This window comes from Poromitra crassiceps (genome assembly GCF_964638095.1).
Source record: "Poromitra crassiceps genome assembly, chromosome: 19".
Classification (NCBI taxonomy): Eukaryota; Metazoa; Chordata; class Actinopteri; order Beryciformes; family Melamphaidae; genus Poromitra; species Poromitra crassiceps.
Genome location: NC_139646.1, coordinates 27584561 through 27598477, shown reverse-complemented (window position 1 = coordinate 27598477; position 13917 = coordinate 27584561). Strand labels below are relative to the sequence as shown.

The following is a 13917-nucleotide window of genomic DNA, read 5'->3' as shown; positions in this document are numbered from 1 at the left end:
TATTGGTCAGAAATGCATGTGACATCATGGGAATACTGTGAATAGACAAGTCCAAGTGAATCAGTTGTTATTAAGCTTTATACGAGGCGGACGAGTCTGTTGTGGCCTTCACCTTGTCAGTCTCACGTGAGCATGGGCGCCTGGCCAATCCCGGCGCTTGACTGCTGCGTAGGCGGGCACAGGGCGTGGTTGTTGCGTAACCTATGTGCGAATAGAAATCACGCATCAGCGTGCTCCTAATGCGAGCTCCATACCGGTAGTACAGACTTCACTTCATGTCAGCTGTCAGCCTGTCAATGCGGTTTGTTGCCACACAATAAACCCAGTGTGATCCTTAACTCACTCTCACACGGCAGCCAATCAGCGTTGAACAGCGAGCGACTGATGCCAGCGTAATTTCGCTCGAGTTGGGATATTTCATCTGGGGCGACGAGCGTATTTTCTCCCTATCGCTCTGTCTCTGTCGCTCGGACGCCCAGCGATTTTTCTCCCGGGCGAATATACACTCAATCGCTCGTTTGCATTGACTTTGTATGTAAACTCGATGCCAGCGAAAAACTTTAATAGGTCGGTGTGAACGCAGCTTAATCATTATGAATATTGCACACTGACAAGATATTGATTAGGTTGTTTTTGTACTGATACAGTTCAGAGTTCAATATGCCTCAGGTTTCCATGTGCCTGGATCCAGAAATGGCGGGGAAACGACAGAAAATGGACAAGGTATTCCAGGGAAAATGAGAAACACCATTGAGGTAGCTTATGTCAAAGTACTGAAGTGGCTGTGATTTCTGCTGCCAATTTCCACTGTGTCACTGGTGTTCAAACTGGAACTAATAACACTTCCTGTGTCACTGGTGTTCAAACTGGAACTAACAACACTTCCTGTGTCACTGGTGTTCAAACTGGAACTAATAACACTTCCTGTGTCACTGGTGTTCAAACTGGAACTAACAACACTTCCTGTGTCACTGGTGTTCAAACTGGAACTAACAACACTTCCTGTGTCACTGGTGTTCAAACTGGAACTAACAACACTTCCTGTTGCGACTTGCTCACAACACAATCACAGTCAGTCAGCATCACTCTGGGTGGCTGGTTCTGGTTCTGGTTCTGGTACTGGTACTGGTTCTGGCAGGTTGGTCCATCTGCAATGAAAGTGGCAGTAGTGGCACGCCTGGTTGATCACCAGCTGTAGGCCTTTCACGCGTCTACCCACACGACACAGCTTCTTGCATTCCAGGCAGGTCTTGAAGAGCTGGAGGATGCACTCCTCATCCACCACGTGCTGAGAGGGGCTGGAAGAGAAGCAGGGAGCGAGTCACACGAGAGGTGAAGGTCAGAGGTTATAGGTCATATAGTCACAGGTTATAGGTCATATACAGGTTATCATATGAATGTAAAGTGAATCCTGACTGTTCACATCAGCATACCTCTCCAAATCCACCAGGTACTGTCCATCATCCACATATGTTGAGGCACCGAGGCCGACATACCTCTTCAAATTCTTGACAGACTTTTGACCTGTGAACAAATCAACTGATTACAATCAAATCAACTGATTACAATCAGCAGAAATCCTTTGCTGGGGGGGAGACTTCTGCTAATGTGAGTGTCTCACCTTTATTCTCCAACGCTCGCTTTGTCTTTGTCCTGTTGTGTCCTCCTTGGCTTTGGCAAGCACTGTCTTTTCTGAGCTGCTCCTTGAAAGGCGCACAACACAGCTGTTAGTGAAAGCAGTGGAGTAACAGACACTGAAGATAAGCAGTGGAGTAACAGACACTGAAGAGGAGTAACAGACACTGAAGAGAAGCAGTGGAGTAACAGACACTGACGAGAAGCAGCGGAGTAAAAATAAGGCTATTTGTCCAAAAAAAATACACTGGCGAATACTGGCTGATCAACAGAGCAGGCAAAACCCAGCAACACATGAAATATCTTAAAAATGACAAAATACAGTGGAGGGGGGCTTTAATCTCCTACTTGTTGTACAATAGAGTTGTTAATTAATAATTTACTCCTCATTTGCTCTTAATAACTTAAATATTGAGCAGAGGTCTGCTGGAGTTTTTACACTACACAGTCAAAATCAAGTCTTCTAATTGAAGCATGATTTACCATTCCATTTTCAGATGGTTGGAAAGCATGGACAGCAGCAGCATGATGGTTGGTAGAAGCGGCCTCGGATCCAGTCGACCCACACGCTACACCAGGGATGGTAGAAGCGGCCTCGGATCCAGTCGACACACCCGCTACACCTGGAATGGTAGACGCGTCCTCGGATCCAGTCGACACACCCGCTACAACTGGAATGGTAGACGCGTCCTCGGATCCAGTCGACACACCCGCTACAACTGGAATGGTAGACGCGTCCTCGGATACAGTCGACACACCCGCTACAACTGGGTATGGATTATAAACAGTTCCCCTAAAGAAATGCAGACAGGACAAAAGGCTTTAACAAAGAGCTGAGGAAAGCCCTGTGCACAGCAGTGCTACTGTCCTGGGTGCCGGCTGGTGCAGGGTGAATCACAAGAATAAAAAAGTTGTTGTCCAGCGCACACCAGGATAGGAAAGATGGACACTTCATTTTGTTACATAAAAAAAACAAGAAACAAGGCGAACAACGCATTTCACATGTTATGCTTCATCAGGTTCACTATGGGTGTGAGACTGCCATCAGGTCTGCATTTACGTCCTCAATTGCTGATTGGCTGATAGGCAGGTGTCAATTACCCAATGAGATACTCACAAGAATACAAAATGGAGTCAACCACATACAAAACATATCATTCAATAGCAGCAGGTATGGCAACTGACCAAGACCACATTTTGATGGTCTCGGTCACGCCCTCCCTTGTCCGACTTGTCCGACAAAGTGAAATCAAATCAAATCAAAGGGTGGCATAGACACTTCATTATATTTACCTGTCCTCTGAGTTGTGTTTAGAAGGAGCAGCTGCTGTATCCTGATGCTTAGGTGCCTCCTTTGTGACAAGTCGCACAAAATCCACGCTGCATAGTAGACACATGGAAAACAAACATCAAGGCTCTGCAGCAGTGCATCATAAGGTTTGGTACAAAGGTTACAATTCATATACAGGCTCCTCACCTCAGTGTCGTATTCGCCCCAAGATAACTGCAATGAGAAGAGATGAAAGTTAGCTTACTGGTTGACATCACAGACGGTGTCAGCCTAACTACACATCATGTGGAACCATAGTGTGGGACCAGGACAGTGCAGGAAATCAGCCATGGCCAAGTGCAAAAATGCACAAAGAAATCTCAGAATGCCCCTAAAAACTGTGATCGAAGGGCAAAAATTGCCCACGAGATTTCGATAATTTTATTTTCATTCAATGATGATGCTGGTTGCCAGAAAGACAGAAAAATTAGAAAAAACACATTCACACTAGGGGTGGGCAAAATTATATACTGAAGGTTTTTACAGAGGGGTTTGTTCATATATCATTCATAGCCTGATATAACCACATGGAATATAGCAGAATTTTCCAGAATTTGGCTGAAATGGATAAAAAAAAAGGTACGGTAGGTCTAATTATAGAAATCAAAAGTAAACCTAATTATTCTAAACCTAAATGATTTCATGATTGTAAAATAGGCCTAAATCATTCTGTTTTTGATTAGGGTGTTTTGAGAGGGGGGTTGGTCTTGTGTGGGACCCTTACATCACCCCAACTTGGTTTTCACTTTGAGAAACATGTCGAAGAGGCTGTCTGAGAGTCAAGTCATAAAACAAAATAGATATATATCTATCTATCCTAACCCCTACATTTAAATTAAAATGGAAAATGGAATTTAGAAAAAAAGGGGGGGGGGCAGATTTCATATGGCCCTAGGTTGGGTGTAGGTACGAGGAGTGATGGTGACATTAGCTGTCAAGGTACATTTTATTTATAGAGCACATTTATAACAACTTATGTTAACCAAAGTGCTGTACAGGCAGAAAATCATAACAAATACAAAACAAAACTGTGTGAAATCCAAGGTAAAAAACAATCAAACAAAAAAACACCAACAGGCCTACCTGAGGCTAATCCATATAACTAGACAGAGTAAATGATATCTCACCTGTCCAGAAGCAGCATGGCTAGCTGCTCATCACTCTTCAAACCCTTGCAAACCCTTAGGTTTTTCCACCGCTCGAAGGCCACACCAATATAAATGGCGTGTTTGGTTGTGCCAGCCGTGCCTGGGAGTGCTGTAATTTTTATTAAAAAAATTACTACTATGGAATAAAACTTCAAACTGAACATGAACACACCTCAATGCATAGGCAGTTTATTAAATTGAAAAACACAAAAGCATGAGTAGCTTCATACCTTGGCTCCTTTTGTTCTCCAAGGTTCCTTTTGACAGCTGGATGCTCTTGCTTAGCCGGGCTATGTCGCTCTGCCATCCAGTCTCTCCACTAGTCATACAAGGCTCAGGCTCCAGCTCATTCTGGCCCTCAGTCTCTCCGCTAGTGATGCAAGGCTCAGGCTCCAGCTCATCCTGGCTCCCCACGGTGACACTAATTTCGGCATGGGATGTCAAGATCTGTGCAGGTGGAAGATCATTCTGAAATTAGGCTAACATCATCTACCAAGTTAAATTCAAGAATGTCATCTAGGTAGCTAACTTACAGTTTGCACAACCTGCTAAAACATAAACTAGCTGCAAAGCTAATTTCAGCTGAGATATAATAACTTTATTATATCTTAAGACAATTTAGGGAACAAAACAGTAATTAATTACCTGGCCAAATTAATTCATGCTTGCTCAAGACACGGTAGCATTACACTATCTAACTTTTGGATGTTGGATTCAAGGTTCGTACAGCTTTTTAAAGGTCCCACTTCATTTTAAAACAAGATTTCCTTGCTTCTTTGATGATAAAGGACGTTGGCATGTGTTGCCATCATGGAAATGTCTAAACACACGGTCCGCTCCACAGCTAAAGCCACACCATCCATGTAAGGGAAAAAATGCCTCCAAACGAGCTGTTTTGACTTCCGTGACGTTGTGGCATCAGTCTAACACTCATTTAATTTGCCTGCTTACAGGACCGCCACAGGGGTGGCTGTAGCTCAGGGGTCATCCACTAATCACCTTGGATAAAATAGGTCGGTGGTTCGATTCCCCGCTCCTCTGCATGGCAAGTGTCCTTGGGCAAGATACTGAACCCCGAATTGCTCCTGATGGTGTGCCAGCACCCTGCCGCCATCGGTGTGTGAATGGACCTACTGATTGTAAAGCGCTTTGGATAAAAGCGCTATATAAATGCAGGCCATTTACCATTTACCCAACTGAATGTGGAAGACAAACCTTGTTGTCTGTAGCATAGCTGTGTACTGTAGAATGGGGGGAAAATCCAGAAAACCGCACCAAAGATGGATCTATAGCTGTGCCGAATTTACAGGTGTGTGTTTGATATTACTATTACAAAGAACTGGAGTTGGTCCCCGGGCGCTGCACTGTGGCTGCCCACTGCTCCTAGTTCTAGGAAGCTTCCTAGTAGAGGATGGGTCAAATGCAGAGGATGAATTTCCCCATGTATATACACACATACATACATACATACAGGAAGACACTGATTGTGATTATTCTTTATTGGTTGCATTTGGGTGACATGCGGCCATTCCATTCAAAACCCAAGTTCAATGATGTTCATCATGTCTTCATTTATAATTAAGACGTTTATGTTTTCTTGTGTTCTGACAGAACTGTCAAGGTAAATAAATAACATCTATAAACTCATGTCTGAACACAAGAAAACATAAACGTCCCCTTGTTAAGTTAATGTCCTTCCTCTGGAAATGCTCCTCTGATGGCAGACAGCACATGGGCTTGAGTATGTGTTGGCCCACAATGCGCCATAGACCAGACAACACATGGAAATGAGTAACAATCTCAAATGCTAAAACGGTTCTATGAAGTAGAGTAGTGGTTCTCAAAGTGGGGTCCGGGGAACCCTAGGGGCAAAAATGGTAATCATTCATCACAAATCAACATATTGCCCAGCCCTACCCTGGGACATCTTGTCAAATTGGGTTCTGTGGTCAGATTTGTGTCAGTTCGAGGATCCTTGATGTGAAAAAGTTTGGGAACCGCTGCTATAAAGTCACCATCATTTTAACAGTATTTTAGCTCATTGTGAGACTGCTTCGGCTCTGCTACCTTACAGCAAGACTCACTGCACACATATAATTGTATCGCACTATTTCGAAGTTACCAAACACTAACAGACGTACCATACCCATTTCACGTGTCGAACCAACTGGATCTCTGCCAGGTTCGTCGGTAACATTGGCGGCTGCTGCTGCTGATACGGACGGGGTGACTGAAGGAGCCGTCTGGTGACGTGAGGGGATCGCAGTAGGGATGAGTCTGACATGGCTGGAGCTTCGACAACCCAACCTGAACTGCATCATGTCTCCGCGGACATAATCTTCCTCCCTGAAATGTGCGCCACACACGACCGTGTGTCTCGACACCGACTCAGCGGTGAAGTTCGGTCTCCGCTCCTGGACAAATCGCAACCAAGCCTCAAAGAGACCGCGTCCACGATTTCCTTCCATGTTGGGAAAAACGTGAACTCGATGTCCGCTGGAGCTGGAGTTTGTGCAGCCTGCACAAACACAATACTTTCCTTTCCCCGGCATTATCAAGTCAAAACTACAGGCAAATTGGGAGACGAGACGGGGTGGGAGCTAGCTACCTAAAACTAGCGAGTGCTGCTAAACACAGTCAAGAGTCCCAGCTGACTGACTGACATACTACTACTATACTGACTAACTAAATAACTAACGCTAACTTAATGACTGACTGAAAACAACTGATCTGTGTGAATCACTACCAACCTATTACATGGCTATTACTGCGCGGCCATAGCGTCTGGAAGTCTTCTTCTCTTCTTTTTTAATATTTATTGGCGTTTGGCAAACAACGAAGTGATGCATAACCGCCACCAACTGGTGTGGATGATGGTGTGGATCAGGATCTACTGTCTAGTATTTACTATTTACCAAATGAAAAGAAGGAAGAAAAAAATAACATCCGCATATCCTCTGTGTAATGTTTACTGTCTAGCACTGACATGTAATTGTCTAAGTACAAAGACGAGGCAAGTTGACGGTACACCACTGGCGTCCATGTTTATTTCTGACTTGGGGTAACAGAGTGTCGCACATTGTGACGTCATCGGCAGTGGCCGATCTGCGGTATCTGATTACACAGGATACAACTACACTCTGAATCAAATTCGTTGTTCTAAGATAGTCAGATAGGAATCGATAACTTATCGTCTGGAACATAAGTCTCGGATTGCGCACATTCTAAAAAGAGAACCTGAACTACATCATATCCCGTGGATGTGTGTCACATCCATCCTCGTCCCTGTTGGTCCAGCAGTCGATATGGTCCGACAGTCTATCATCTACGGCTGGCTAGCGCTGGCTAGGCTAGTGGTGGTAGTTGGTGAGATTACGTGAGACAGCAGTGGTTACTGCGAGACTACTGGAAACCATCAGCTGTATCTGGCAACACTGCCCCTCGCAGCTGACAGGGACGTTGTATCCAAAGTTGCAGCAAAGCCATTCAGCAAAGCCAAAGGGAGCATCAGACAGACGCTCAGCGCTGACATGTCAGTTTCGAAGCCTACTTCGTCTACTATGCGCTAACGTTATGTAAACAATATAGTTGTATTAATAACGTTACGTTGCTATGGCGATATGCTTACCGGGCGACGCCGTTTAGCTACGGGGGTCAGAAGCGGGCGGTCAGAAGGTCCCGGTTCATCTTCTTCCTCCAGATGTAAAGACGGAACAGCGGTTTCTCTCAGTCTTCTCCGCGCTGGGTTCGCGGGTGGGGCGAATGGATCCGTAACAGAACGTACAAAGTCTTGTGGGGTGAAATGGAGACTGCAAATTCGGATTTTGCCCAGGGTTTCCACAGTGGTGTTTTCGCCATATCTGGGATTGTTGATAGCCCGCAGCCACTGCTTACATCGTTCTGGATCCTTTGTTGGAAAAGTATGCGAAGTAACTAGTGACCCTTTCCTATTCTTCCCCGTGCACCACACAACCATACAATTCACCATTGTGATGATCAGGTTGACCAAAGTAAACAAACGTTGTTGTAGCAAAGCAAAGATAGCTGTCGGTACCGAAAGAGATATTTTTTTCCCATGATGGCGAAGGCATGACCTGCCCCTCTCTGCCTCTGATTGGCCTAGCGTCAAACGTTCATCCAAGCACATTCACTTGGCTATCCTGCATCAGTCTTTCGACACGAGTCCACGACTTCAGTGGGTTTACTGGCCAGACAGACAGCAGTTCCGCTTGCTAGCCTGCATGAAAGACGCCACTGTGTGTTTATGTTTTTAGTCTTATCTATATCAGTCAGTCTCCAAAATGAGGCAAGATATAAAGGAACCCTGACTGACAATACATACGATTTTTACATCATTATGGCATGCTGACTAATTTGTAAATTAGCAAACGTTAGAAAACTTACGCTGTGCAGTTCACGTTTACGTACAGCACCTGAATCTCTGACGGATCCGTGAGCACTCGAGGCCGACCCAGCAGCTGCTGAGGGCGGGCCTGATGGAGCGTGGACTGAAGGAACGACACCAGGGGCCAGTCTGACCCGCATCTGGTGTTTGAAGCCCATCCGCACCTCTAACAGATCCCCAGGAAGATAATCCTCCTCTTTGAAATGAGCGCCACACACAACCGCACCGCGTTTCATCGCCGATGCAGCAGTGAACTTTGCCCTCTTCATCTTCACAAAACGCACCCAGGCACGGAAAGCAGGACCATGCCTCGTCTTGTCTGGAAAACTGAAAACTCGATGTCCTGACCGACTAGAGTTTGTGCAGCCCGCACAAACACAAGAGTTCACCATTATGAACAGTGGGAAGCCTAATCATAATAAACTAAACTAGCTACGCTAAAAACCCTAACCACAACTACCTTCTACTACGTAGCTACACTCTGGAGTTACTTCCGGTCTGTTGCTGCGCAATGAACGGTGGCGTGATTTCGAATCGCACATAGGTAACCTCGCGTCACCAGGCTCTTCTCGGCACACATAGGTTACGCAAAAACCACGCCCTGTGCCCGCCTACTCAGCAGTCAAGCGCCGGGATTGGCCAAGAGCAAGTCTTTTGTCTTCTTTTGACAGCTGGAATCTCCCACACCACAACCACTGCACGGCACGCAGCCCAGCGATTTCATGAACCAACTGAATTGCTCTTGATAGTGGACATAATATGAATTATGAGTGTATTAACGCTAATGAAAACGTAACACACAAGCTTTTCCCGTGACGCGTGAGCGATCTTTTTTTCCCATGATGGCGAAGGCTAGACCCTCCCCTCTCTGCCTCTGATTGGCTGACTGTACTCGGCTGCTCCCACCTTCTTTCCAGGCAAGCCAGAAGTATCTCAAACGTGAGCAGCAGGTGCAAAACAATCATTAAATCAAGAAGCATGAGATACTTCATTATATGGAACGTTACAATTGCAAACCCTATATCTGAGTTATTTAGGCCTACTTAGCCTATTGCACAGACGTGTCATTTTTTCTTGTCATTCCACATTTAATCACATTGTTGCTCTGATTAAGTAGAAGTAGGCTACAGTTATTTGTGTAAAAAAAAGACCGGTAAAGCAGAAGTACCGATTCAACTTAAATGCAGAGGACAAATTTCAAGATGTGACATGAATAGTGGATGTCCAAATAGCGTTGTTCAAATTTCCAATAGATGTTCAGATGACATTTACCATGTTATAGCCTACTATAAAAGTTAAATGGATGCCCTTGGATCTCTTATTGAAAGAGTTCTGCGATTGCAACATTGGTGTCCTGGAAGCCACGGTATTGTCCATCATTTGCGGGGTACATGCCTCTGATCGCCTGCACAACACACGCTGGCAACACATAACATAGGAAACACTCCAGTTAGATTCAGGATTGATACTGGAGCAGATGTTACAGTAATGAACCAGGAAACATTTGAAGCACTTAGTCCAAAGAGAGAGCTAGTGACGTACGGTGGACCCATAGACAGCCCAGGAGGTGCACTAAATATAGTGGGACAGTTCACTGCTAGCTCACTACATAAACAGAGAAAGTTTATATTTAACATAGTGGTAGCAAGAGGGCCTACGGTAAACAACCTGTTAGGCAGGGAGACAGCAGTGGAGATGGGTCTGGTAAAAAGAGTAGACCAGGCAAGTGCAGCACCCAGACAGAAGGGGGCACTTAAAACAGACCCAGTCAGGATCCAGCTAAAAGAGAAAGCTGAACCATATGCTGTCTACGCAGCCAGAAGAGTCCCTCTACCACTTATGCCTAAGGTAAAGACAGAGTTGAAGCGTATGGAGGAGGAGGGCGTTATAGAGAGAGTCACACAGCCAACAGACTGGTGTGCACCTATGGTGCCAGTCATGAAACCAACAGGCGCAGTCAGAATCTGCGTAGGACTGCAAAGGCTAAATGAAAACATCAAAAGAGAGACATATCAAATGCCAACGACAGAGGAGACACTGGCTAAGCTGTCAGGGTCCACTGTCTTCACATGTCTTGATGCTGCTTCAGGCTTTTGGCAGATACCGTTACATGAGGACAGCTGCCTCCTAACCACTTTCATTACTCCTGTTGGGAGGTTTTGCTTTAAGCGCCTACCCTTTGGGATAAATATCGCTCCAGAGATATTCCAGCGCAAAATGAACGAGCTGCTGGAGGGATTAGAAGGAGTGGCCGTGTATATGATGACGTGATCGTTCATGGGAAGGACATGGCCGAACACGACACAAACCTGCAGAGTACGCTGCAGAGAATGGAGCAGGCTGGCCTCAAACTCAATAAGGAGAAATGTGTGTACAGACAATCAGAGCTACGGTTCCTGGGCCACATAGTGGACGCCAGTGGAATAAAAGTGGACCCTGGTAAAGTGAACGCCGTCAGCGAGCTACAGGAGCCCACAGATGTGCGCGAGCTGAAACGTGCACTAGGCATGATTGTTTACATGAGTAAATTCATACCGGACTTGGCAACAACAGCAAGTCCCCTGTATGACCTGCTGAAGGGAGAAACAGCCTGGACATGGGATCAGGCACAGCGACAAGCATTTCAAAGACTCAAAGAAGCCCTCAGCACCTCACCCGTTCTGGCTCACTACGACCCACAGAAGGAGACAGCTGTCTCGTTACGGGATAGGGGGCCATTCTTTTGCAGCTAAACGGTGACAGCTGGAAACCTGTGGCCTATGCTTCAAGGAAGCTGACAGATGCGGAAACCAGGTACGCACAAATAGAGAAGGAATGTTTAGCAGGAGTATGGGCCTGTGAGCGGTTCCAAAAATACCTGGTAGGCATGGACAGATTCCGTCTCATCACAGATCATAAGCCTCTGGTACCGCTGATAAATAGTAAGGACCTGGATATGGTACCAGTGAGATGCCAAAGGCTCCTAATGCGGCTAATGCGATTTAATGCCAAGGCAGAATACGCACCAGGGAAAACGCTAGTCATAGCCGACGCCTTGTCACGCAGCCCTGTGGATGATAGAGACAACACAACAGAGACTGTAGTTGCATGTCACGTCGATGCTGTCTTTCACAGTTGGCCAATCTCACAGCACAAACTGGACGGGATACGGGCTGCTACACAGAGGGATGAGCAGCTGCAGAGCGTACTTAAACTGGTCAAAGATGGATGGCCTGATCGAGTGAGTAGTGTCCCAAACAGTGCAAAAGACTACTACACAGTGAAAGACTCATTGTCAACATGTGAGGGCCTCATCACACTAGGCTGTCGCATTGTGATTCCACAGTCAATGAGACAGGAGATCGTGGAGCGCATCCACGATGGACATCAAAGCCTGTCAAAGTGCAGAGAGCGGGCAAAGGAAACGGTGTGGTGGCCTCACATATCGGCCGATATTAAACGCTCTGTGGAAACATGTCCCTTCTGCCAGGAAAACAAACGGACACAGCGCAAAGAGCCACTACAGCCCACACCTCTGCCTGAACGACCATGGCAGAAGGTAGCCACAGACATCTGTGAGTATAAAGGCAAGCAGTATATTGTGATATCAGACTATTACTCCCGTTACCTGGAAATCTTGCACATGCCAACGACCACAACAGATCAGGTTGTGAAGCTACTGAAGGCAACATTTGCAAGGTTTGGCATCCCTGACCAAATAGTCAGTGATAATGGACCACAGTATACGAGTGAGACCTGGAAGGAGTTTTGCAGACAGAATGACATTGGGCATATTACATCCAGCCCCCACAACCCGCAAGGCAACGGGCACGCGGAGCGGGCTGTTCAAATCGCAAAACGCATCCTTAAACAAGAGGATCCACTACTAGCATTGATGTGCTACAGAGCAACACCAACGACCTCTACTGGTGTAAGCCCAGCAGAGCTGCTCATGGGACGAAAAATCAAAACCACACTCCCTTCCCTCAAGAGGAATCTGGTCCCTAAGTGGCCGGATAGAGCTCTTATAAGACGCAGAGATGCGGAGGCTAAACAACAGCAGGCGTTCTACTTCAACAGGAGACATGGAGTAAGGGACTTGCCACTGCTACGACCAGGAGAACAAGTTCTGCTGAAGTTGGATGAGGACAAAGTGTGGAAAGGGCCTGCGTCTGTGATCCGGGAGAGTTGCACTCAGCGCTCGTACCAAGTGAACTCACCAAGGGGAGGAGAGGTGAGAAGGAACAGGAGACACCTACAGATTGTGCCTCCTGTAGCAACAACAGCAAACACAGAGACTGTGAAAGAGACCACAGAGCCAACGGGGACAGAAACACAAGGCTCTGGTCAGAGACTGAGGGAAAGTGTGGGGCTCAACCAAAACACACCTGAGGGTCAGAGGGTAACAAGGTCTGGTAGAGTGTGTAAACCGGTAATAAGAATGGATATGTAATATCTGACAAAAGAGTCATGTTGTGAAAAAAAAATAAAAAAAATAAAAGGGGTAAGTAAATGGAACAGTGACTCATATTGTTTGAAATAGTAAAAGCTAAAAGAAACTAGAAGTGTTATTGTTATCTCGGGGGAAAGAGTTAAACAACTGGTTATTGGACATTCAGCTCAAGTGATTGAATGGGATGTATGTTGTTTATGATGCGGGATGTTAGAAGGTAAAAGTAAGACATTCCTGTTATATATGTCAAGTTATACCAAAAGAGTTATTGAAACCCTGTGGTCCAGAGGGATGAGAATTTGAAGGGGAGATGTCAAGGTATTTGGTATTCTGATTGACATAGTTGTTAACCAATCAGAGACATAGGATATGCAGCTAGGCTGTGATGTCATAGCAGTGCGCCAGCAAGGTTGGCAGAGAACACAAACAGTCGTCATACTGTACTCATGTTGTTGAGACGTAAATAAACCCGCTCGTTCTACAAATAAGCTGTGTCGGAGTACAAGTCTATTTGACATATACTACTTGGATACGTTAGTTAGATGTGCTTACCAGACGACGCCGTTTCGGCTCTGGGGCAGCGCGAGAAGGCCCTGGTGCTTCTTCATCCAAGTTTAGTGAAGGAATTGCAGTTTCCCTCAGTTTCCTCCTAGGCGGGGCTGCATCTGGTCCTAGGTAATTCGGTTCATAGTCGTCCTCTTTGAAATGGCGATTGCAAACTCTCAGGTTAGGGTTAGTTGAAACAGTGTTCTCAGCGGATTTCAACGCGCTCAGCCACTGTTTTCTGCGCTCGGGGTCTTGCGGTAAGCGATGCGACATAAGCGCGTTGCCTGGTAGCTCTGCTGCTCGCCTCTTCTTCGCCGTGCACGATTTCACTCCGCATTTTAGTGCCATTATTGTGTCTCAACAAACACGTCTACTCACGTTGATTCACAAGTTAGGTCTGTCTCCCGGCTATTTTTCGTCT

The 13917-nt window shown here is 46.0% G+C and overlaps 1 protein-coding gene across 2 annotated transcripts; it reads right to left on the bottom strand.

Moving 5' to 3' along the window:
- LOC310794220 (uncharacterized protein) lies at nucleotides 1–8666 on the bottom strand. 2 transcript variants are annotated; one of them, XM_083656170.1, is made up of 9 exons: nucleotides 8518–8666; nucleotides 4344–4560; nucleotides 4093–4222; nucleotides 3113–3139; nucleotides 2929–3015; nucleotides 2119–2428; nucleotides 1622–1703; nucleotides 1434–1524; nucleotides 1–1298 (listed from the first exon to the last, which is right to left on the bottom strand). In XM_083656170.1, the coding sequence occupies exons 1-9, from the start codon at nucleotides 8656–8658 to the stop codon at nucleotides 1073–1075; spliced, it is 1311 nt and encodes a 436-aa protein (XP_083512296.1). In that variant the 5' UTR covers nucleotides 8659–8666; the 3' UTR covers nucleotides 1–1072. The 2 variants fall into 2 exon arrangements, with proteins under 2 accessions (XP_083512296.1, XP_083512297.1); XM_083656171.1 differs by lacking the exon at nucleotides 8518–8666 and adding an exon at nucleotides 6255–6383.
- Nucleotides 8667–13917: the final 5251 nt, after the last annotated feature.